The sequence below is a fragment of the Tenrec ecaudatus genome, chromosome 16 (genome assembly GCF_050624435.1).
Source record: "Tenrec ecaudatus isolate mTenEca1 chromosome 16, mTenEca1.hap1, whole genome shotgun sequence".
NCBI lineage: Eukaryota > Metazoa > Chordata > Mammalia > Afrosoricida > Tenrecidae > Tenrec > Tenrec ecaudatus.
In genome coordinates, this window is record NC_134545.1 from 41,635,413 (window position 1) to 41,662,253 (window position 26,841).

Here is a 26,841-nt window from a genome sequence, read left to right on the forward strand (position 1 = left end):
ACTGGTAAAGGGAGAGTAGGGCGAATTAGATATCCATCAAAGATGGCCAAATTCATAAAATGATGGGGAGATCAGTTTAGGAAAAGAGGACCAGGAGAAAGGCACAATTATTGCCTGACAGAGGTCAGCTGCACTTCCCACTGGGTAGTGCTGGTTCGGGGCCGTTGTCCTTTTAAGGATGGTTTCAGAAACCAAAGGAATGGCCTCCAGTGAAAACCATTTCACCTTCATCTTTCAGCTCCTCAGATGTGACTCTGGGGACACTTTCCATTCATAATCGATCACACTATTCGCTTATGTTCCTGTCCTGTCCTCTGCAGGCATGACCCTTTGTTAATTCCTGGCAACGAGCAGATCGACAACATTGACTCCAATGTCAAGAAATACGACTCGACTGGGATGTTCCACTGGTGCGCGCCCAAGGAGATCGAGAAAGTCATTTTGGTGAGTGACAGACCATGGGCCAGGTGCCTTGCACTTTGGTCCCAACCTCCGTATGCCTGGATTTAGTTTTCCTACCTGAACAGTGGGATGACACAGACACGGGCCTTTATTGTTTTTAGATCATGTAGATTAGGAGCAAAGATTGAAGAAACTACAAGCTTATAGAACTCTGATCAGGACATGAGGCAAGGGTAGAATTTTTTATTTCTGGCTATTTCCTCACTTCTCACCATAGTGGCTAAGGACATGTTATGTGGAAAGAATCAATGGAGATGGTATTTGTCTTGATTCCTGTGGACTAGCCCTGGCAGTGGCCAAGTTTCTGGACCTCTTTGCACTTTGTTTTTATTATCTGTACCTCTATGAGATAGTCCTGAACTCATAGAGTAATAAACACACACACACACACACACACACACCTAAAAATTGTCATTGAGTTGAGCCTCATTATAAATCCTCACAGGAGCAAACATCCTCATCTTTCTCCAACAGAACATCCGGGGATTGGGGGAGTTGAACTGCTAAACTTGTGTTTAGCAGCCTGATGCTGCTAACACACAGCACCACCACGGCTCCTTTGTAGGAAGTGATAGTGAAAATAACGAGATAAAAGACCATGAGATATAATTCAGTAAAGTTGTCCATTATTACAGAATTCTATAACAATATGGCTGCTGCTGCATATTTTGTGTTCATAAAAAATGCTGTGTATTCTTACACTTAACACAATGCACAAGTCGATGCCAAGCTGTGCAAATCGGTGACACTTACTAGCCTTCATCTTAGCCTATGTAGCAAAGTGCATTTGCTGACGATGACAGTGATGAATCATGGGCCCACCTGAGGTTCAGTGTCCTACTTCTTGGTGGGCTCTTGAGTATCTGAGTAGAAGCAGTCGACTTCTGGTCTGTGCTGAAATGTAAGAATAATCCCATTCTACTATTTAGGTTTGTCATATTAAGTCTTTAGGATTTAATGCCTGTGCTGATTTTCTTAAACCATGCTGTCTTGCTCATTCGTGAAAAATGGATTAATAATCGAGAAAATCAAGTGGAAGTACTCTTTCTTCCTTGTGGTTACACATTGGGCTGCAAATTGTGAAGTCAGCCCTTCAAAACTACCAGCCTCTCCGAGTGAGAAAGACAAGACTTTCTATTCCCATAAACAATTACAGTCCCCAAACAAGGCACAGGGGCAGTTCTACCCTGCGCTATAGGGTCACTGTGAGTCCCAATGGTTTTGATGGCAGTGACTTTTGGTTTGTTTCTTCTCTTAGCTCAAAATATTCTATTATTTATGATGCCATGGCCCCGTTTCCTTAAAGAAAATCCTCAAAATGCCTGATTCTAATTCTCTACATATCCCCTGAATTTTATTTAAATGTGTGGGTGGTCTACCAAAATAGTTATAAGAACCAAAACAGAGGTGTAACAGTTTCAGCTAAAATGCAGAAAGTCCAAAACAGCCTTTGTCTGATTTATCAGGACAGAAATGGTTCTAACCACAAGCTGCTCTATGTGCCTATATTCTGATATTGTATCTGGTGCGTTTGGGTCTGAGGAGCTAAAATCAGCCTGGCGTCAGCACCTGGAGCAGGTTGTGGGCTGGGAGCTACATCAGGGACCCATGGCTTTAACAGCGTGCCTAGGCATTCCTGAGGAGAGTTTGCTAATAGCTACCCAATTATCCTAGTGCTACGGAAGAGCTTATACAGGTGAGTTACTGCTTTTCTCATGTGAAAACCATCAACCCTCGAACATTTCTATGTGCCTACTATGTGCTAAGGAGCCCTGATAGGGACTCCTTCATGAGCCATTCGCCACCAAGTCAGCAGTTCAAAAGTACCAGCCACCCCTTAGGAGAAAAACAGGGTCAGGAGCAATTCTGCTCTAGCCTAGAGGGTCACAATGAGTTGGAATCAACTGGATACCAGTGGTGTTTTTTGTTGTAGTAGTTTGGTTTTTTTTACTGTGTGCTAGGCATGGAACCCTGGTGGTGTAGTGAGTTACATATTGGGTTACTCACTGAGAGGTCAGCAGTTCGAATATATCAAACACTCCACAGGAGAAAGATGAAGCTTTCTTCTCTCTTAAAGATTTATAGCTTCAGAAACACACAGGGTCAGTTCTATTCTGTCTAATAGGGCTGCAATGAGTCAGAATTCATTCACTGGATACAGTAGAGCCCTGAGTGAGGAAGTGAGATGTGCTAGGCACTGGTGTAGTTACTAGTGAGGCAAGCGGGAGTGGCAAACAATTGTACTCCTGGAGCTTGTATTCTATAAGGGGTAAAGAGAAGCCTGGCAGGTAAACAAATAGGTAGATGCCTTAAACAAGTCAAAGTAATTAGGAGACCTATCGCAGTGTGACTCGCTGCTGGTGGTACCCAGATACTCACACTTCCAAGCAGCCAAGATAGTCGACTGATTGAAGAGGTGGGACGGGTATCAGCTCCCCAGTGGATCCTCACTTGATCAACATTACAAGGCAACTATTGAAGAGTGTCTCTTAGGTCTCCCTGCACCAGTAACAATGGCGGCTTCTGTGTTAGTCTAATGATTTGAGTAAAAGCTATCTTCCTCTTCCCTATGGGGGTCACTGTAATAACCCTGACATGAATGGGAATTGCTGATATTGGCATTTGAAAAATCAATACGGTGGTTAATTCTTGGGATTAAATCCAGAATAGTTTGCTATGTGCCAAGACATTAATACCCTCCACCCAAACCTTGTAAGCCCAGCGGGGGCTCCCCCATGGACAGGAGGATGGAGGGGAGGAGAAAAGGCACTGGACACCGAAGAGCAGAGAACACCCAACTTCAACTCCACATTGTCGTACTCTTCCTTTACACAGTGAGCAGCTCCACCAAGAATGATTACCATTTCATTTCCGGAGGAATTGGGACCTGCCTCTCCTGGTGTTAGTTCATTCTCTCATTGTGGTGCTTGGAGATACAAGCCCAGGATAGAAAGAGGGTTTTTTTTGCCCTTGCCCACCTATCCTTTCAGTTAGCTGTAGTCATCGATTCATCATGGTTCATGGAAAATCCAAGCAGTGATCTGAACACTCCCCTGTCCTGCTCCATCCCTTTGAGTGGTTGGGATGCTGCCTGTTACAGTTATAGGGTTTCATTCACTGATTTTTTTGGAAGTAGGTCACCAGGCCTTTCTTCCTACTGTGTCTTAGCCTGGCAATTCTGCTGAAAATTGTGCAGCATCATAAACACACACCCGTATCCACTGACCGAGAGCAATGGCTGTGCATGAGGTGACTAGTTGGCCATTTTAACGATTACTTGGGCGCCTTCTTTTGAAGGAAGGAACCCATTGGTTGAGTTACTAACTACAATGCTGACTTACTAACGACAAGGTCAGCAACGTAAACCTACCAGCAATTCTGAGAGAGAAAGATGAAAATATTTACTTCTGGAAATATTTACAGTCTAGAAAACCATAGGGAGAAGTTCTACTCTATCTTATAGGGTCACTATGAGTCAGAATTGATTCGATGGTGGTTGGTTCCTTCGAATTTCTTCCTGAAGCTAAGTGCCTCCAGGAAATCCCCGGTGGCCCACAAGGCAGCATTGCTTGAGGAAAGGGATGAGCAAATGTATTCTGTGTGGAGTCAGGTAAAATATTAGGCTTGGCTAGCCTTGCCATTCCTGTTGAAACTACTCAGCTCTGCTCCTGCAGTGCCAAGGCAACCACAGACAATAGCTAAGCTAAGGAGCACTTGCTTGCTGACAGTGAGGAGGACTTCAATCACTATTGGGGAAAACAAGGATTGCAGTCTTCAGAATGGGTTAGAACTTAATGTAAAGAAAACCAAAATCCCCACAACTGGACCAAGAGGTAACATCTTGATGAATGGAGAGAAGATAAAAATGGTCAAGGATTACAGTTTACTTGGATCCATAAACAACCCTCTTGCGGCTCAAACAACACATCGCACTGGGTACGTCTGCTGCAGGAAGCCATTTTAAGGTGTTGAGAACGAGGATGTTACTTTGAGAACTGAGGTGTGCCTGACCCAACCCATGGTAGTGTCAATCACCTCATTATCATGTTAACGCCAGACATTGAACAATGATGACAAAAGAAGAATCGATGCTTTTCAATGCCGAAGCTGGAGAAGAATATTGAAAGTACCATGAACAGCCAAAAGGACAAACAAATCTGTCTTGGAAGAAGTATAGCCAGAATGCTCCTTAGACTCAAGTATGGCAAGACTTTGCCTCACATACTTTGGACATATTCTCAGGAGAGGCCAGTCTCCGAAGAAGAACATCATGCTTATTACAGTAGAGGAGCAGAGAAAACGAGGAAGGCCCTTGACAAGATACACTGATTCAGTGGCTGCCAAAAGGGGCTCACACATAAGAACAATTGTGAGGATGGCACAGGACTGGGCAGTGTTTCATTTTGTTGTACATGGGGCCACTGTGAGTTAGAATCAACTCAATTGCACCTAACAACAATAAATAATTACTGAGTTTGCCTGGGTTCCAATAAGGCTTCACTGGAATTTGAATTTTATATATTGTATCCTTTTCACATTATGAAGTAGTCTTCTTTTGACTTTCTCTAAAAATGTTTAATGTAATAACTATTCTTAATTCATGGAATATGTAAAAACAAGTAGACCAGCTATCAACCATGGGCCATAACTGTCACTTCTAGTTTAGGACATCATTCTCTGCCCACTGGGTCATTGATGATTGGATGTGCATATCCACTCCAGGCTAGAAGGCCGAAAAGAGCCCTGGGACATCTCAATGATGAGCCGAGAACGTATCTTTCGATTTTTTAGCTGAGGCCAATATAAAGCGTTGGTCATCTTATCTTTAATTCAGCAGGAGACGTAGAAAAGAGCTCACTTCATCCACAATTTCATGGCAACAAGGACCAGTCCATTCCCTACAGTCAGTGAGGAGAAGGCCTCTTGAGTCTCCATATAATCAGTCAGAGCTAACATTGTGCAGGTGCTTTAAAAACACTTCAAAACAGGAAATGCTCTTTTATTTCTGTGTCTCTCGGTCATTGTTGTTAGGTGTCATCTGTTTGATTTTTGACTCATAATGACAGCATGTGGCGGAGTGGAACTTCCTTCCCCCTACTGTTTTCTGGGCTCTACTCTTATCAAAGCAGACTTCTAGATCTTCCCCCTGCAGGGCTGTGGGGTGGTTTCAAGCAGTAAACCTTTTGGCAGGAATCAGAGCGCTTAACCATATTATCAAGTAAGGATAGGTGTTCACGTGTGTGGGCATTCATTAAGCAAAATACATATGTCTATTATAGTGAACAGAGACTCTGTATTAGATGATATGCATCAATTATTTCTACGTTTCCTGTAACTAATATGAGGTCCACTTGCCAGCACCTGTCCACTTGTTCTCGTTGCAGACTCGAAGCGAAGCTGCCATGACTGTCCTGAGTGGCCATGTTGTGGTCTGCATCTTTGGTGATGTCAATTCAGCACTGATCGGACTCCGGAACCTCGTGATGCCGCTGCGGGCCAGTAACTTCCATTACCATGAGCTCAAGCACATCGTGTTTGTGGGCTCCATTGAGTACCTCAAACGGGAATGGGAGACACTTCACAACTTCCCCAAAGTGTCCATATTGCCTGTAAGTCCAACGTCATTACATCTTCTTCTCTTCACACACACACACACACACACACACACACACACCCGAGATGAATATAATCTGCTTCTTCATCTGCTTATGAACCTGAGGACTCAGCCCTTAGCTCTAAGAACATCCAAACCCTGGGTGATCTGATTTCGAAGAATTTGCATCCTCATTCAATTTCTCCAGGATAAAGTTTAGCTAGTTTAAACTACATGCATTCACCATATTAGTGTCTCAACATTTCTTCGCTTGCCTGCATAAGCTTAGTGTGTTGAGGTGCTATGATGCTTAATTATAGAATTCACATGAAATTATTTCTAGCATTTCACTTATGCCATTATTAATGCTTGGCATCTCTTGATCTGTACTCCCTTCTGTTTGTAACTAATTGTGAGTAATAGGGCTTTTTATTTATGTCTTCTTGACATGCCCTCAGTCCCTATTTATATAAAAATCCATCAGAGTGTTCATGTATTTGTGTGGGGGGGTACATATCAGAGGGCTTGAAAACGTTCATTTAAAAAATAGGTTTAAAACATAATGGATTTTTTTGCAATTTTTTGAAGCCCCTTCATACATGCACACACATATGTGATGGTCATAAAATTTTATGATCCATATCTAAAAGGATCGGTTGTGACTCCATAATTTTGTGTGAGGATCTAATGTCCATGATCTAGGAATCGTGTAACTAACAACTTTTAATCATCGTATATTTTCATAAACTCTCAAATAATATTTCTCCATTACATAAATATATCCACATATCACTAATCCTCTGAATATTTTTTGGAACTTCACCTGCCTAAAACTGAGGCAGAGTTTAATGTATATTTCAAGAGGTCTTCTTAAAATTCATTTTTTCTTTAAATCAGCTCTTAGAACTTTAATTACATTACTTAACCCAAATTGTTTGTGCAAAAGAAAAAAAAGTTAAGTAACATAATTAAAGACATAAGAAGTTTCCCTTACATAATGCCTGGTTAAAGGGTGTCTTAATATTTAAACAAACAAGGAAACTGTCAGACAGCTCTGTTTAATAAAGCGCTACAACCTCACTACTTTAGTGAACAGACCTGATTAACCACAGTCACCAACAGATAAAGAAGTTATCCTTCATAGTGAATAGATCTATCCCCAGTTAATTCCCCAAATGTTACAGATTTGATTATATACTTCCCATGACTAATTCTCTATATGTGTTCTTCTCATGGCGATTTGAAAATACAGCTTGGACTGGTCTCTAAAAGTATCTTTTAAAAGAGTATGTGTAATTATTTGTGGGATACATGAATACATGGGCTTCAAAGGGGGTGCAAATCCATTTGTTTTCAACTTCTCCCCACAAACTTTTTGAGTGCCTCGTGTGTGTGTCTGTGTGTGTTGTATTTGTGGGTATGAATGACGTATATGTTGAGTATGTGTGATGTTTTGTCTGGGTGTGTGGTACCTATGTTTTGTCTTGGGTGTGTTTGTTTTGTTTGGTGTGTGTGTGTGTGTGTTCTGCAGGTCTTTGTACACACCCACTCACCTATATGCACATTTGTGGCTGATTTTCAAGCCCTTCAAAATGTAGCATACTCAAGTACAACATATTTTTTACAAAATGGGTTTTCACTTTTGTCTTTACATATTCATTCTTTAAGCAGAACCCCACATGTAGAGCCAGCCCAGAGAAACATAAGATATTTCTATGTATGCTATTTTGTATTACTTGTGTTTTGAAATCATGTGTAGACAACTGCATGGGAATTGTCTTATATCACAATTATTGCAGGATTCTCTGCAAGATGAAAATTAAAAGAATATGGATGTAAGCAATTGAGGCTTATGCACTAGCAGAAAGATTCAGGAAGTTGTTGAGACCGATTTTATACCAAAAGATCACAGGAAACGAGGCATTCTTCTTCCCTTGGAAGATCCTGGTCCAGAGGCTGGCACTAAAAGCTTCCCAGCACCCACACATCTAAAGACCTCTTCACTCATAATTATACTTCTCAGCAATGTTTTGGAGCTAGGAATAGAAATATGACAGCCACTGAGTCATAAAAGAGGGGGAGGATCTGCCTCTAATCAGCCAAGTTCCATCTTTCTGAAGCTAGCTCTCCAGAAAGGGAATGAGAAGAAGTCATTCAGAAATATATGGTCGTTGCTAACCCCTCCTACTGGCAGCGAGCACCGCTGACTGTGCAGGCAGAGCAGAAGCTGAGTTCCGGCTGGAGGGCTAACGAGACTGATGGCTGAATGTGAGCCCTAGCATGATGCACTCCCTGTACCTCCAGAAGTGGGATATGAGACGCTATGCTTTGACCCCTTGTGAGGACACAGAACCCTCGGGAGTCCCGCTTACATCCTCGAAGACTGACCCTTTGATTCATTTTCCAATGGTATTCCCGGTCTCCCTATCATTGCTACCTTTCCCTGTGTTTTTCTACTGTCTTTTTAAATTACGGCACTTAGAAAATATATGTTTAGTGGCCTATTTATTTTTAATTAAACAAGTAATATACCAATATATTCTTGTTATAAAATATTCAAACAAGACAAAAGTTTATAAAATCAAAATCAAATTTCCCCCTTCATCTGCCAATCCTATTTCTTTTCCCCCATGATAATTACTTTTATTAGTTTAGTGTGCATTTTTCCAGAGCTTTCTCTATGAATTCACATCCATTTGTAAATGTAGTCATAAATATATAGTTGACTTGTGGGTTCTTTTTTTTATATAAATGACATCATATTTTACAAGTTGTTCCAGAACATCTTTTTACCAACATGCCCCTGCCACACACACACACACACACACACACACACACACACACACATTGATGGATAGTATTCTCTATGTCTGTACCTGGTACAGGCCTCATCTTCCATTGTACATGTGCTTGATGATGTGTTTATACATTTATATATGATTCTGTTGTTGGGAAATTAGGTGATTGATTGCCTTTTATTTCCTTATTGGAAACATACAATGAAATGATCTGACTTGAAGCTTAACTTCTTTCTGTTCCCCTTTACAAGATATGCATTAATACCAACTTCCTCTCCCCACCGCCACCCTCTAAACTGGGCAGAGCACTCAGCCTCACCTCATCACACCATGCTCTTTGGCTATTTCCCTTTGGCTGCACTGGAAATTCTAGTCGGAACGGCTGTCTTTTGCTTGAGATCGTAGTGACCTGCTATTAAACAAACAGGCACTTGAAATCCACCCCCTCGTTACAGTCTGAAAGCCAGAGGTTGCCACAGGACAGTTAGTTAAATCAAAACAATTTCCAGGCCGGAAGAAGATGTAGAACCCCGGCGTCATCCTCCCCCGTTTGTTAGGAAGAGCTTGATTGAGTATTGAGAGCAGGCCTGAAATGCTGCCGTCAGCACCAACTACCCTTTAGATTAGCACACAGCTCCGATTCCCTTGAATGCTGTTAGGCTGGCTTAATGTCAAGGCTGAAAAAAGATACTTGTTAAATAATTTCCCAAAGCTCTGGTTCAATCTTTAATTTGTTGGGCCCCCCTTCCCTTCTTTTCCCTCGGTCTCACATTGCTTTTCTTTTCTTTCCCTTCCCCCCTTTGCCAAAGGGTACACCATTAAGTCGGGCTGATTTAAGGGCCGTCAACATCAACCTCTGTGACATGTGCGTGATCCTGTCAGCCAATCAGAATAATATTGATGATACTTCGCTGCAGGACAAGGAATGCATCTTGGCATCACTCAACATCAAATCTATGCAGTTTGATGACAGCATCGGGGTCTTACAGGCTAATTCCCAAGGTAAGGACAGCCTCTAATACTTTTCTGCTCTGCCTGCGGGGGACAGGGGCTGGCAAGAGGGATATCCTTCACTTGGTAATTCAAAGAGGCTCACATCAGCCTTCCTGGCAGTAAAACCTGCGGGCATTGGGATGGCTTTTAAAGGGGCATCAGCTGCCTCTTCTCACCTTCCTGGGAAGTAGGCTTGACAGCTCCACACCAGAAACGGCTGCTTTCCGAGAGGACGGACAAGCCTTTAGATTGCGCCACCTCAGCTCTCTCAAAACAGTGATTTTGGACCAGGATCATCAATTAAATGTCAAAGTCTTTAAACGATGCTGGCGGAACTGGCCCGATGTTTTATCCCACGACATATTTTTGTCATTGACCTAGGATGGGGGCATTATGCCTTGCCATTGTTAGAGCTGCAACTGAGGTGTGTTGGACAAGAGATGGTAATCGCCAGAGAATGGGGGACTCTACAAGTCGTAAAAGTCATTTAGTGAGAGGTGACAGCTGTCTGCCCACACATTCCCCTCGAGAGGTTCAAGGCGGATAAACGCATAGATCTTCTCAGTCTGCCTCTGATCTCTTCGTCACTTACTCTGGGATCAGAAGCAGGCAGTGCCGGCAATGGCCATGTCTGAGCATCTTCCAAAGGGAGCACGGTGGGGACCTCCAACACACAGCCACCGCCGAAAGGAATTTGGCATAAGAGGATGCAACACATTTTCCTCCAAGTCACACCCCCGTATAGAAAGGCCACGGGCTGTAGGGGTTATCGGTGGCCTCCTGAGTGGTGGCATTGTTCTTAAGTTGGGTTCCTGGATCCCATTATGCCAGGATCCAAGGATGAGGGAGCATAAAGAGCTGCGACTAGTTTGACGCCAACACCTGGTGACTTTATGTCCCTCAGAACCATGGCTGCTCCTGCCTCAGCCGCATAGCCAAGCCCACCTTTGCAGCTCTTGTGTGAAACCTCTCACCGACTGTGTCCCCTACCCTTCTTGGCTCTCTCCTTCACCAAATGTGACGTATGTCTTCAGTGATTAGTACTTCCTGATGATATGGCCAAAGCAAGCACGTTGGGCAATGTTCCGCTCTGATCCATCCGATATTCGTTGACCTATCTGTGGAGACAGATTGCCAAGATATTCTTGCTACTGCTTTAGTTTGGATACTCTACTGGGACATGTGCACAATGGTCAAAGGCTCTCTTTATATGTAAAATGCTCATGACATGGTTCCCAATATAGCCTAAGTGAACTCTGGTGAGATATAAAAACAAAACAAAAGCTATATTCTTTTCCCACAATTAGTGCATAGCTTCTATGTTTTCTTGCCTACTGTTCTCTGCTCTCCAATGTTTGTAATAGTGATACACTAATGGCGTAGGGGTGCTTACCTAAATACTTTCAAGGGTGAGGGAGCAGTTGGAAAACAGGTATACATGCGTGTGATTTGCATGGGGAAATAAAGTGGTGGTTGTCATGGAGCCAATCCTGATCCATGCCGGACAGCCCCACGCATGCCCCACTTGGATTGGGCTCCGTGAGATTTTCAAAGGCTGACTTTCAAAAGCACCTCACGGGGCCCGTCTGAGGAGGCATTCTTTCTACAAGACAAACTGTCCATCTTTTCCTGAGCAGGCTGGCACAGTAACCGTCTGCATCGCCCAGGAAATCCACTGGATTAGGAAGTGCTGTTTACTGACAGTTGGGCAAGTTCTCACCTGTTGGGTTTCTCTGGAAGTTTCATGTCACCATGCAGCCTAGACCTGTGTCCTACAGTATCTGCTCTTCTTTCCCATCACCACCATGCCTCTCTTCTAAGGTCTCCTGGGCATGACAAAGCCAGGAATGGTCGTGAGGAGGGCCTCTTCCCTGAGTGGTTATGGCCTAGAGCAGGGGTCCTCGAACTTTTTAAGCAGGGGCCAGTTCACTGTCCCTGAGACCCGTTGGAGGGCTGGACTATAGTTTGTTTGTTTTTTTAACTATGAACAAATTCCTATGCAAACTGCACATATCTTATTTTGAAGTAAAGAAACAAATGGGGCAAATACACCCGGAGGGCCGCATGTGGCCGGTGGGCCCATTGTTTGAAGAAACCTGGCCCAGAGTCTGCCAGGACCAAGGGCACTCGGGGAGATTTAAAGGTGGAAGTGCAGTGAAAGCAGCTTCAGCCAGTCCCGAGCAGACAGGAGGTCTGAAGCAGCTGGCAGGGGAGCTTCCTGGGCAGCACTGCTCCACTGCTGATGGCTGAGACAGTGGGTGATGACTTCTGAGAGCAGCGGTTCTCAACCTGTAGGTCACAACCCCTTTGGGGTCGAAGGACTCTTTCACAGGGGTCACCTAAGATCATCAGAAAACACATATTTCCGATGGTTGGGGGTCACCACAACATGAGGAACTGGATTAAAGAGTTGCAGCATTAGGAAGGCTGAGAACCACTGTCCTAGAGGGTTTGAAGACCCTTGACCTCTAGGCAAGCTCAGTACAGCAGGGCAGAGAGTCAGAGGTGTCCTTTTGGACTTTGGCTCCTCCAGTCCTTCTAATGGGCGTCAGTCTCTAATTTTATTCCGACGTGGGACAGCCAGGATGTTTGCCTTCTTCTGTCATAACCCTGATGCTTCATTGCACCTGCTCCACACTGCCACCCTTCACATCATTCTTTGTAAATTTAAATCTTTGGGTCCACAATACTCATCTATGCCTCAGGAGAGAACAGGACAGCAAGGCCCTGAAGACTGCGCTGAGCAACTAACACATGGACCCAGCTGCACACTGAGGAGGCAGAACCTGCTTCCTGCCTGCCTGGCGCAGAGAGGCAGGTAGAAAAGCACTTCAAAATCAACCAAACTAAATCCCCTGCCACTGAGTCCACTTCAACTCAGAGGGACCCTCCAGGAAAGAATAGAATTGCCCCTTTGGTTTTCTGGGAGTATAGCTCTTTATGGAAATAGAAAGCCTCATCTTTCTCCTGCACAGTAGGTGGTGGATTCAAACCCCTGACCTTATAGTTAGCAGCAGATGTACAGCCCACTGGGTCCCAGAGTTTGGAGGACTATAAATTGACCTGGAAAGAGAAAGAGGCAAGCTAGCTCTTGATTCTTGCCTTTAGGCCCTTGTGAATGGTTCCCACATCCCCCACTCAACATGGACATTATCTGGAAGTTCCTTTGAAATGCAGTCTCTGGCCCCATCCCCTACCTGCTTGATCAGAATCTGCATTTTCACAAGCTCACCAAGTGACTCCCAAGCACTACTTCAAAGTTTTGTACACAAGCACATTAAGGTTTTACACAAATAAAACATGTCCCAATGAACACATGGTCAACCCAATTAGAATCCAACTTCCTCCCCCTTCCCCCGCATGGTCGGAACTCCCTGGTGGAATCAGAAGACAGCAGCTCTCCCTTTGCACAGAGATGGAGCTGAGCACGAGGGGCAGGAAAACCTCTCCATTCCCCTATGTGCCTGGTTTCTTCCAATTCAAGAATTATGATTTTTAAAGTAAATATACTAGAATCTCAACTTATAATTTTGTTCCAAATGCATCTGCTCTAAGCATCTCTTCCAACTGTGCTAAACCTTATTCCAACTTCTCAGATCCTGTATGAAGGCCAGGCAGCTAAAAAATTCTTCTACATATCTACCTAGAGTTCATACAACCCTCAAAGTCCTTGGCTACCCTTCCCAGGACTGGAATAAGCAAGAACAAGGAAATGTTGTCAGAGGTCTGGAGAAAGAGGGAAGGGAGCTCCTTTTTCCTCCAAAGGAAAATCAAGCGAGCACTCTTTTGTTTGTATACGCACACTATTAGAAGACAGAGATGAAGTGCAAATAAAACTATTTTTAAAAGAAGGAGACAGAGATGTGTTTCCATGCCTACTAGCAACTTTTTAGACTCCAGGTCAGCAGTGAAGTTGAATTCATTCCCCACAGTAACCAGCAAACAGTCCGCTTTAGCTTGCAATGACAATGCCGAAGCCGTAGGCCAACCTCTTTCTTATAGGTTTTCTACCACATCTGCTCTGCTCCTGGCCTGTCCCTAGTTTTGAATATTCTGTGCCGGTAACAATCAGGTCTTTCAAAGGCTCATCAGCAATGGCCATCAACATAGTCAGCAATGACCATCAACATGGTCAGCAGTGGCTATCAACTTGGGCGTGTTGCTTCCTTCCTCCCCAAAGGGCCAATAATATGTGCTCCCTTCAGACTGCTTATTCTACTCCAACTCATCGGATGCCTCTTAGCCCAAGGTCCAGGCGAATGGCTGCTCTCCCTGTCCAACTGGGAAACCTTGCCGCTTCAGACACTTTTGTACTCTTCATCTGGGTATTTGGCATGACCAAACATGAAAAAGAATTAAAAATGCACGGACACAAGATGGATTTCAGGTACTCTTTTCGTTGTGACGCCCCAGGGTGGTGAATGATTGGATTCAACTGCTAAACTAAAAGGTTAGTGGTTCAATCCCACTGAGTAGTAGAGTGGAAGAAAGACCTGGTGATCTGTTTTGGTAAAAAAAAAAAAAAAACTTGGCGGAGGCAGTTCTACACTATAATGTATGGGATGATCGTGAGTTGAAATTGGCTTGACAGAAATAGCTTTGGTTTTCATTTTGAGAAATGGTACTCGCTTCCCCTGAGTGATGGTGCCTAGATTTTTTGCCACTGCCACCTCAACTGTCTGTAGTCCTTTAGGAAACCTTGACCTTGGTTCTCTCTCGGGAGCTTGGTTCCCATCTATCCAGGCCTCATCTGGATAGACACATGGACTCAGACTAATGCCTGTATTCTTGGCTCAGAATATCCATGCATCTTGATGAAGTTTTTCTAAGTGTACGTGATTCAACATGGAAACTGCCTTACTATTGTGAAAGTGGAGTCTTCGTGGGATGTGTGTCTAAACACTAGCCACTGGGTGTTATGAGTCTCTCTTTGCTCCTGCCCTCCCTTTGCACATTGCAGTTTGGTGTCACTTTTCTAGTCCACATGGTGTCAGAACTGACCCAGCTGAGGGATTCCGAACCAGACACTCTCTGTAAAGATCTGAGACGTGATGGCTGGCTGTCATAAACTATTACCGTGAAAGGCAGCACACCCTACTCTGGATGCCCATCCAATGTGACAGTTGGGTGTGTGGATGCAGTTTTAATATACAGCAGATGAGACTGCAGTGACAATTATATAAAGCAGGCGAAGCCACTCTTGCTGGTCAGCAAACAGCTCAGAACCACTTACAGCTCTTTACCAACAACTAAGTGCCTTCATTTACAGAGCACCTGTCACTTCCTTTTGGCTGGAGAGCCGGTGTATTATTGAACACACATTTATCTGGGGAAAACATTTCCATTTAAATCAGCTAGTACAACCGTGGCTCTTGCCAGACTACTTCTCTGTGGCTCTGAAAGGCAGGAACAGAGCCGAATCTCAGAAGGAAGAGTACGCAGAGAGAAGAGCCGGTTTTTAGAGTGCCACTTGCGTCAGGACTTGGAGAGAGGAGAGGAGAGGAGAGTTAACTGCTTCATTTTGCTTTTATGTCCATTTTATAGATTAGGCCTCTCACGGTTTCTTCCTGCTTATCCTACCAATAAGAGTAACACTTAAGGGAAAGAGGAACAGCTGAGTGTCAACTCTGTGTCAGGTATGATGAAAGGGACACCTTGCAAAGGAGACTTGGATTCAGCCGCCCACTATTTGTATGGGCTCAGATTAGTAGGAGAGGGAGCCCCATAAATAATTTCAGTGCAATCACACAATGAACAAAGCTTCTAATACTGTGGGCCACATGCCAATTTGGGGTCCTGTAACTGATCGTGAAACAAAATGGCAATAGTAAAATATTTCTGAATGTACAGTGGCCAGAAATTAATTCAGAATCAAACATATAATGAATCTGAGGTGTTTCTGACAGTGTTTCCCCGAGGTGCAAATTTCTTGGGCAAGGAAGGGCCATGAGTGGAAACAGCTTCAGAAACCCTGGCCTGGAAGCTTCAGGGGATGCCTTACGGTATTTATTTTTAGTTGATAAGTCTTTGCAGAAGGTTGTTGGGTGGGAATTTATGCCTGAATTGAGTGCGTGAGATATTGAGCTCTTGATATGCAGCTGAAGAACTGAATTTTTTGGCTATTTAATTTTAATAAATGTACATTCAAGTAGTCATATGTTTCCAGTAGCTACCATATTGGTATTTGTTTATGCCTTGATAATGGTTTGAATTTTAGCAAATCATCAAGATTTATAAGAAATGGATGATTAGATTCATCTTTGTTTCAATCCAGAGATGATGCTTTGCTTTATTGTTAATTAGTTATTTTTAAAAATCATTTTATTGGGGGCTTGTACCACTCTTATCGTAATCCATACATCAATTGACTCAGGCATGTTGGTACATATGTTGCCCTCATTCTCTTCTAGACATTGACTTTCTATTGAGCCCTCGGCACCAGTTTTTTTCCTCCCCCTCCCCCACCCACCCTCACCCCTCCCGATAGATTGTACATTGTTATTATTTTCATCTCTCACACTGACTGCTGTCTCCCTTCCCCCATGTTTTCTGTTGTTCTTCCCCTGGAGAGGGGTGTGTGGTTATGTGTCGATCACTGCGATCGGTTCCCCCTTTCTCCATTCCTCTTCCCCCTACCCTTCTACTATCACCATTCCCACTCCTGGATTCTGTGTGCCGTGAGCTCCCATCCCTTTCTATACCTGTGTACATACTTTGGTCTAGTCTTGGAAGCACCACTGGGGCCAAGGTAGTGGGGGAAGGGGGTGAGGAAGCCTCAAGGAACCAAGGAATATAGTGTGTTTCATCGATGCTTTACTGCAACCTGGTGACTCATTCTCTCCCTGCGGGCCTGCTGTGGGGAGATTGTTCCACCGTCTACAGATGGTCTTTGGATCTCCACTCCAGCCCCCCTCATTCTCAATAATATATTTTTGTTTGTTTTGTGCCTGCTGATGCCTATTACCTGATTCCTAGGACTCCTCATGATCCCACTGGTGGTGTTCTTCTTCCATGCGGACTTGTTGATTCACGGCTGAATGGTGGCTTGTGTAACTTCAAGCCTTTAAGACCCAAGATGTTATATCTTTTAATAGCCAGGCACCATCAGCCCTCTTCACCACATTTGCTTATGCACCCATTTTATCTTCAGTGATTGTGTCAGGAGGGTGAACATCTCAGACTGCTGATTGGTTAGCACAGAGTGTTCTTGTATTGTGGGAGGGTATGAGCAGAGGCCAGAAGTCCATCCCCTACCTCAGTGTATTGCTGTATAAATATATGTACACAGGCCAATACCTCTATTTTTGTGAATTAATGTATTTACATATGTACACCTCTATGCTTATACATCTATCCATTGCTTTGCTTCCTTGTCCTTCCTCTGTTTCCTTTTACCTTCCTCCTGCCACACTGCCACTTTCTGCTTACTTCTGCCTCTTGGTACTTCCTCTTAGCTAGTTTGCTGGTCCTCTGACACCCCCCACCCCAACCCTACCTCAGATCTCTATCTCCTCCTTGTTATTGACCCCAACACCCCCGTTGTTCCCCTGTCCGTGGTGCAGCCTGCTTACTGCCCCTTTCCCCGACCACCCTCATCTCCCAAGTCCCACTGCTCTCGCCACGGGCATGTGTCCCGTGCCTATCCTATGTAGGTAGGTGCAGTTCTGTTGACATACACTCACTTCGGTTTGATACAATTCGATGATTTAAACACATTAAAGAGTTTCACAATCATTACCCCAATCCATTTTTTATTATCCCTAGCTTCATTCTTGTATCCATTGTTATTAACTCCCTATTGCCTCTCAACCTCACCTCTCATAACCCCAAGGAACTATAATCTAGTTATTGTCTCCATATATTTACCTATCTGGATTTCATTTGGAGAAAAGTTTTCCACCAAATTAAAAGTGGCTCTAGTTGTGTAGTGTTTTCTTGTTGGGCTGTTAACCATAAAGTCAGTAGTGTGAAGACATCAGCCACTCCCCCAGAGAAAGATGAGGTTTTCTAATCTTTTAAAGAGATACAGCCTCAGAAACCCACACAAGGACAATTCTACTGTGTCTTTTAGGGGGCTATGACAGTGAGTTTGGTTTTAGTATGCAAAAAAAACAAAAACCCTCAATCATCAGAGACAACAAAATAAAGCACAGATAAACTTCAAAAGAAAGCAGAAAATAATACTCACTGGACCAAATTAAAAATGGGTCAAAGGGAAAACAAATGATAACATGTTAAATTTTCAGCTCACTCTCTCTGTAGTAATTCATTTTCCAATGCACTCCGAGGACAAAACTATTCGCATGACCGCCGGAGTCTAGTGGCTGGATGGTTTTAGAGAGTTCAGCAGAGACTTAGCACATGTGGAGATTTTGGAAATAGATTTTGGGCTTTCACTACAGTCCAAGTACTCAGAATTTAAGTTATCATATAGTTCCCTCTCTGTAATTACGTCTTCATTCTTTTACATCCTTTGGTCACACAGGTCAATGTGCTTGTTCTGTGTGGACTTCGCTGACCCCTCATCTTCAGACGCTATGCTTTCTAATAGCCAGGCACCATCTGATTTCTTCACCACACTTTGCTAGAGCACTAATATCTTCAGTAATCACTTCAGGTATTGAGAAGGGTAAAAATCTTAAGAACTAATTACTCTTAAATTAGGGCTCACAATTAAGTTTGAGGAACTCTTAAAGATATTGTTGCTTGGCTGTATCACAGCAGTTTTGATATAATTCATGTGGGGTACAACCCACGCATCTGGTGGTCCTTAGAGGAGATGTGGATATGAGGTTATGATTTCGATTATAACTTTGAAGATGCTGGGACTTAGGTTAAATAAAGTTTTCAAGGGGACTTTTAGCCTTAGGAACTGGGACTCTTAACCATGAAAATATTTCCCTTCTTTCAGAAAATCCTGTAGGCTCTGTTGACCGGTTCTGCCTCTTTTCTGTCATATTTTGGGGTGATTATCAGATTTCCTGAGACACACTTCCTGAAATAGGCAAAAAGGAGGTGGAGAGATTAAATGGAAACACTAGCCTCTCACCATATTCTGCCTAAATGTGGGCTTTGTAAACCTTGTTGCGATCACACATTTCAAGGTGGTAAATAGAGCCGATTAGTTATCCAGTGGACAAACCTGAAGGCACTTGGTCTGTGTGGACAGAGATATGAAACAGCTAGAACTCCTTCTTCCTGGCGCAGCCTTGGAAAGGTAACAGAATTGAAATCTAGCATGGTCTGGATATGAAACAACAAGGTTATTCAATCTCAAAAGACAGTTTTTGTTTGTTCATTTGTTTGTTCAAAAACCAGAGGAAGTGTGTGGATTCCAAAGTCTACCCTAAATTTCAGTGTTGATGTTAAGCTTCTTCTGCTGTCCCTTTCTTGATTATGGACACAACATTCACCTACACTTAGCTACTGCTTTCAAATGCCACATATCCGTGTGAAGTCCCTGTGTGTGCCCAGAGGTCTTAGAAGCAATGGAAACAGTTAGCACACTCAACAGTTAACTAAGAGGTGAGAGGTTCCAGTCCCAGTCGCACTTCAGAAGAAAGTCCTGGAAATCTCCCTCGTACAAAGCTGCATTGAAAACTTTATGGTGGACAGACACTTCTATTCTGACTCTCAAAAAAAGGTTTCTGTGAATCAAAGGCAGTTTTCATGGTAACTGGTTCATCTGGGCATGGTAGGCATTGCTAGGGAGATAAGCATGAATAAAGATTGGAACTGCCTGTCTTTAATCCAGCTTCATATTTCTGGTTTATTACTTAAGAAAGCATCAAAATCTATGGGGGATAAAATAGAGGGCAGAGAGGCAAGAGAATGTTTTGAAATAGACTTTAAATTATCACATGAGATTTCAGCAGGTGGAAATAAAGATACCTGATTCAAGTCAGAATGAAGTAGGAGGAGCCTTAAAAAAATTCCTGGAAATTTTCCATTATCACTCCATCCAAATGTTCCACGTGCTTTTTGTAGTTTCCTCATGAGAAGATAGAGGTATACAGGGGGGAGGGGGTGCTCAAGAGCAGTAAAATCAGGTTGGAATACAGGGTACAACTGAGACAGCAGGGAGGGATGGAGCTTGTACAATGACCTTTCAGAGGCATCCCTGCGGCCCTGGAGGAGCCCTGGGGGGGGCGGGGTCGTGGTTATGCATTGGGTTGCAATCCACATGGTCAGCAGTTTGAAACCACCAGCAGTCGCGTGTGGCTAGGACTGGGCTTTCTGCTCCCATAACATTACAGTCTCGGAAACCCGCAGGGGCATGATGGGTGAGCACTGACTCCGTAGCACTGAGCTTTTGTCGTATGAGGCCATGGGTTTGTTGTTTGTTCACTTGTTGTTGTTTGTAATTACTTCAGTAAATATTGGTGAATTATGCAAGATTTTGTAGCCACAGAGTGATGGGATTAGACTCAGGCTATAGGGAGATTGGTCTGGGAACCCTGTGAAGTACTAATTAGAAAAGAAAGGGTGCAGGGACACCAGATAAACTGTGGTGGTGGTTGTGCAGGGCTGTTGAGTCAGTTCCAGCTCACATCAGCCCCTCGTGCAACAGGACAAACCACTGTCCAACTCTGTGGCATCTTCACAATCATCACTGGGTCAGAGCCAAGGGTGGAGACCCTCGACTGCGATTGCGCATAGTCCAAGCAGGACTCCTTCAACTGGAGTGGAGCAGTGTGAGACACTGGAAATGCAGAGGGACCTCGTGAAGGTGAGCTTCCTTCGCAGAGGTGGGTGGCAGCAATGCCACTCGGAGGGCCAGACCCATAGAACAGCAGAAAGAGGACTGTGTCTCATGAGACTTGGTGGGAAAATCCAAGTAGGGCTCGATCCAAAATTTAAAAACAATGCCTATTGCCATTGAGTCAATTCTGACTCCGGGCAATCCCATGCATTAGAGAGTAGAACTTTATATGGGTTTTCTTGGCTGGGATCTTTATAAAAGCAGATCACCAGACCTTTCTTCATTGTCGCTACTGGATAAGTTCCAATCTCCAATCTTCTAGTGAGTACAGACAAGTAAAACGAATCTCCTGATCCAAGAGAAGGTCACAGCTAGGGATTGCTCATGCTCTAGGATTAAAGAATGGCATTATGAAAAAAAAAAGTATGAGCAAAGAAGAGTGGAGGATACAAGTCAGAGGAACATTTTAGAAAGCGAGGACAGAGGGAACCATAGGTGGGAACCAAGGAACCACAAGCCAAGCAATATCCTTAAAGTCACAGGAGAGGGAAGAAGAAACACGCTCAAGATAGGACACATGTCCTCTATTTTGTTCTCTTCACCTCTTTTGAATTTATTTTATATATGCTTTGCCACTATATATATATATATCATGTATGTCATACACACACATACGTGCATGTACACATACATGACGTTCAGACGCAGGTGTACTAAACGCATGTCCACATAGATGCGGGTACTCTCTTCTGCAAGTGTTTCAGTGAAGGTTAAGTGCCTCGAGTGGGGAGTGGCCTTTTCTTCGGAAGTGTGGCTCAAGTCCTTGGAGAGGCAGCATTAATTGGGAGCAGAGGGTCCTCCGTCCCCATCCTACAGTCTCAGATGTCTTTTACCATTCCAGAGAAGAAATGTGACTCCTGTTTTCTCTTTGGTTGAGACAAGGTGGATAAGGATCTGTCAATTACTGAATGGCAGAATCAGGATGCAAAAAGGACCTTCTTGAACTGGAACTTCGGGTCCAAACTCACAGGTGGGAATTTAATAAAGACAATGGAGCATTGAAATTCAAATATTGAAGGCAGGTTGGAGAAGACCTGTCTTAAATATAAGTTGATCATTCACAAATACAATCTGATACCTCCTGTTTGTAAAGGTGTGACTTATGCTGAACTTTGTTTCATCTTGGCCTGTGCACGTGGGGAAAGGGCGGAGATATGTGAAGATGTGAAGGCAGTGGTCCATAACCCAAAAAGTGTCGTTATGAGAACATCCAGAACGAGGGAATCCCTGGGAAACACGCAGTTTGCGCAGTGGTTGGAAGAACAGGGCGAACTGACTCACGGGGCCGTTCTGATTTCTGCGTTAGTGGACAAAACCAGCACGAATGGCTACTTATGAAAGTCAAGCAGATTTTAACCTCCCGAAAGTAAGACATTTCCAGAATAGAACTGACTACCTCAACTTGGAGTGACGATCCCAGTATGGCATGCCTGTTGGCCAGAGGAATGGTCCCCCTTGCTGTCTGTGATGGGACTGAGTGTGTTAGCAGAGTTCTGTGGGCCTATAGAGCTGGGAGTGTCTGTTATTTTCCGGAGTTTTATTATATGGGTCTGTGTTTTATGTGCCCGCTTCTTTATTCTCCGGAGGAAGAGCTGTGGTGTTTGGAAAGATTGAGGTTATGACTTTTTTAGTACAAATGTTCCTATCTTTCCTGAGTGGTGCTGCCTTGTGTCCAGGATGAAGAGCAATGGTCCTGGTACGAGCGGCTGCACATCTGGCTTTTCCATTAATTTGACAGACCACCCCATCTTCAACTCCCACTTCACCCTTCAACACCTGCCCTTTCTAGTTGCCTTCTTTTTCAGCTCCTGCAAGCCTCCCTTCCCTCACACTCAGGCTGCTCCATCTCTCTTGCAAGCACACCCAGACACACATCCGCACACACGTTCTCCCTTCCTGAAACCAGGAAAGCGTTTCTCTTTTCTTTTTCAGTCACTCCCATATAGCATTTCATTACCTCAACATTCTCTCTCAATTCTGAAATGGCACTGGGGAGAAGCCATTTCTCTTTATTTGCAACTGAATGAACAATGTTCCTTGCTAAAATATTTTTCTTCAGTGGTAACTGAAACCGCTGTTGGCTTCCATCCCAAAAACCAGAAAGACAATTATACTTAACTGTTCAGAGATTTATAAATACCACACTGGAGTCGCCTCTAGGTAGTAACTTTAGATACCCAGTCCAATAATTTCCTTTTATTGGTTTGTGATTTAGATCTTATTTTGAGTCCTCTATAATTTAAAAAGCTTACTAGTAAACAATAAAGAAATACTGGCTTAGGGCTGCAAGCAGGTTTTGAGTACAGAACAGGGCCTGCCCTGTGATATTTCTTCTGTGGACATCAAGCAAAGTCTCCCAGCACGGTGGTGCAGATGTACTGCAGCAAGGCAACGATTGCAGCAGTTTCCTAAGTGACTTCAGCGCGGGAAATGTTCTCCTCCCCAGCATATTTCAGCACACGAGAGCTCCTTTCAGAATGCCATTTACTCTGCGGCTGACTGGTCCTAGAGCAAGACACAGGGAGCAAGGCCAGACAACAACTTACAGCAAAAAGGTGGGGACACCAAGACTACGTTCTGAACCTCCGGACTTTTTATGCTCTCCATAAACAAGAGGTTTTCTCGAGGTATTTATGCAGGTGGGGAAAGAAAAGTAAAAATGGATGAAACAGCTTTTTCTTCCAAATCTGTGAAGCCAGTTCACTTCACTCTTGGCCTGTGCTGAGCTTGGGACAACTGAGATGTAGGGAAACCTGAACTTCAGAGACAGAAACCAGATGTGTGGCAGTGTTGGGGTTGGAAGGAACTCAAGGTCTCAGGGGAAAGTTCATCACAGGAGTTGGTTTGCTCCGTGAAATGTGTGTGTCTAGTTAAAGTCCCTTGTTAAAAATTGTAATGTAACCCCCCCCTCACCCCCCCCCTTTCCCCGGAAAGTCATGCACTACTAAAACCATTTGTCAAGTCAATTCCGACGCATGGAGAGCTCTGAGACAGAGTTGAACTCAAAAATAAACAAACTGCAACCAAAAGAGCAACTAAAAAACAACTCCTCAGTGCCGCCAAGTTGATGTCGGCTCACAGTGAGCCTGTAGCACACGACAGACAAGACTGTATTTTTACAGAAAAAGAAAGCCTCGTCTTCCTCCCACCTAAAGCTGTTGGTTCTGAACCACTGACCTTGGGGATCACAGCCCAACCCATAACCACTGTGCCCCGAATGCTCCTGAGAGTTAAAGTGTGCTCCATAAAGGTTTGAGTGGGTGATTTCTCAGAAACAGACCAACAACCCAGCCTCCCCCCTCTCTTTTCAGTTGTCTCTGGGTAAACCTCTATTTGGGGTGGGGGGGATCAGCTGTGCACGTTATCTGACTACACAACTGAGGACTCCCAGTCAAACACTCAAACTCCAAATTAACTGAGTTGACACCAACTTATAGGACCCTATAGGACAGCATAGGGCAGGGGTGTTAACGGGGCGGCTCAGGGGCTGCATGTGGCCCCTGAGGTCATTTTTTGTGTCCCATGGTGCTCTGAAATAAAACGAAAGTAGAAAATAAAATTGTTATGAAGAAAATAGCACTTAGGGACGATCAAGGTAATCTGTACACACAATTCTCTCATTAACCCTTAACTACTGAAGACGAGGATACACGTGGCCCAGTGCCTTTCCTGGGGGCCTGTGGACGTGTCGAATAAACGCAGACTGGGTTCCGGGATGTTTGGAAGCGGTACGTCTGCCTCCTCAGTGTCCCGTCCTGTAAACAGATTCCAACAGTGAAAAGGTTAAAGAGAGTGCTCTGGGGGGTGCTGTTATGAATCATTCCTAGCGGCAGCGCCAGGTAACATTTTTAGAGGGAAGCCATTTGTATCATGTTTGTCAGCTGTCCAACGGTTTGTGTTTTTTATTAGTTACTTTGTTACAGTTTTCAGTCACAACAAGAGGTAAGTGAAAACTGGTAGGAGGAAAGTGCTGGCAAATTTCAGGTTAAAAAAGAATAATTTTCGTTTTATAAAGACATAAAATAAAATAAATGTTTAACTAAAAGCAAGTATACAGTGTTTGAATTATCCTATCCATATTCCTGAATCCTCACTTCAAACTATAAATGTAACCAAGTTTGTTAATGTGATGTGTGCCGCGTGAATCTTGCCTGTTGCTCCACACGGCCCGCGTTGTCATTGAGTCCGGCAGCCCTGGCCTAGAGCGTCACTGCGGGTTCCCAAGACTCACTCTTTCCCGAGCAGACAGCTTCTCACCCTTCCTCCTGAGCAGCAGCCCGTCCTGCCAAACTGCTGACCTGCACTTAGCGGCCCAACTCACAACCCACTCCACCACCGGGCTCCTCCAGCCATACGCTATAGAAACACTCGCAGGCAATATTTTATTCACTCCCCGTAACAGCCCATGAGGAAGAAACGATTATCTCCCTCTTCCAGGTGAGAAAGTGAAGGCCCAGAAAGACTAAGACGTTTGCCTGAAGCCTCATAGCTAGTCAAAAGCACAAGGCTATTTCTGATCCCAGTGTCTGCGCATGTCTCCTGGCATCTACCGTCCAATTAAGGAGCGTGAGGGACAAGAATTGGCCTTACCCTTCAACCTGCATTGCCGAGAAACACCCAAGACATGCCCGTCTCTTCACTAAGTTCATCCTTGAGGCCACGGAGCTGAAGCTTGTTTGGGACCTTGCCATACCTGTGCCCAAATGAGAGTCACCAGCACGCTTGGCTCAAGCTCTCTCGCTTTAGCAACTGAACTGAGAGAAGCGTGAAGGATTCAGCTTAGCGTCTCTGTGCGCGCATTAAAATTGCTGCAGCTTTCCAACTAACATGAGATGTGACTTTGGGACTGTCAGGGGGGAAACAGGTGGGAAATGTGAGACCCAAACAGTACTTTCTTTTGTCAAGAGATTTGCAAAGTATTTCCATTTTTCACCTGACTCTGGTGCTGGGGAAGGTGGTCGATGAGAATGAGCAGACTGCTGTAGCCCCCGGTGCCCGGCCTTGCAGGCAGTAAGCTACACCCAGAAAACAGCCCAGTGAAATCAGCATGTGAGAGGAGGGTAGAATTGGGTAATCAGAGAAAAGTAAAGGAAAACGTTTAATCCCACTGACTCAGCCTCCTGAGATTTTGAGTAAGGATGCATCAGCCAATAGTTCATTTCTTGAGCATCAGCTTGGTTTATGCTCTGTGTCTGAGGTTGTTGTGCCTACTTTCCCCATGATCCCTTTCATCATGGAACTAATGGGATCTGTAAGCAAAGGTGACTGAAATGCCCTAAACTTTTCCACTTGATCCCTCCGGTTGCTGATATCCACTGTGGAAGCTGACAGGTTGTGTTGCCAGCTAGAAATGCTCCGGGTAGTTGTTTGCCAGGACATGTTACAAAGTTTCAGTCCTGCTGATAAATGCCCAAAGGGGCCTACCACTCTGCTGTCCACTGCAACCAGAAGGCATTTCACTCAAGCTCAGTGGGTCAGAAAATCCAGCTCTCTCAGTTAAGTGCCCAGAGGCCTCTCATCCCAGTAAGGCTCAGCCCAAAGACACTCAGCCCCACTTTCCGTGGTTCAAGTCCAGCTTCCCCAATGAAGAGCCCAGAGGCACTCCGCTCTACAGGCCAGTCTCTTTGCTCTGTGGGTTTGGGAAGGGCATCACCTGGTACCTAGTTCTGACTCCTGGTTCTACGGCTGCTTCTCTGATGGCAGAGCTGCCACATGATCCAAGAGGTTCACTGCACAGGGAGCTTGGGAGCAAAGGATGTGCCCCGCTGTCCCTCTTGTTTCTCAGAGGGTTCATTTTAGACACAGTAGGGCGGCGTGCCGGGAAATTTTGTTTGCAATTACTCACAGGTGAATCCTATCAGTATCTTCCCCCACCTTCCTACCAGGTCCATGCAGGAGTAGTCATTAGGTGGGAATTTAGAGACTTTGGCTAGGAGAGCCACTTTCAATAATTCATTGCCCATGCAGTGACTTAAACATGAAAAAAAAAACCCACTGAAACTCACTATTAATAAAGTCAATGCTGACTCACCCCAACACCCTGTGGGTTTCCAAGACTGTAACTACGGTATATATGGGAGTAGACAGTCATCTTTTCCCCTGGTAGTTGCTTGGTTTTGAACTGCCGCAAGTCACGAAGAACACTGAACCACTACACAACCAGAGCTCCATCACATAGACATGGTTTAAAATAAATTGTATAGCCCAACTTGAACTCTCACACGTAACACTAT

The 26,841-nt window shown here is 44.3% G+C and overlaps 1 protein-coding gene across 3 annotated transcripts in view; it reads left to right on the forward strand.

Annotated features, from left to right (window-relative positions):
- The window catches only part of KCNMA1 (potassium calcium-activated channel subfamily M alpha 1), a 992,499-nt gene that overhangs the window by 879,840 nt on the left and 85,818 nt on the right, over positions 1–26,841 (forward strand). For all 3 annotated transcript variants that reach the window (XM_075533804.1, XM_075533802.1, XM_075533801.1), the window contains 3 exons: positions 321–444; positions 5,847–6,071; positions 9,663–9,855. In XM_075533804.1, coding sequence (XP_075389919.1) covers positions 321–444; positions 5,847–6,071; positions 9,663–9,855 — 542 coding nt within the window. The remainder of the gene's footprint in view (positions 1–320; positions 445–5,846; positions 6,072–9,662; positions 9,856–26,841) is intronic.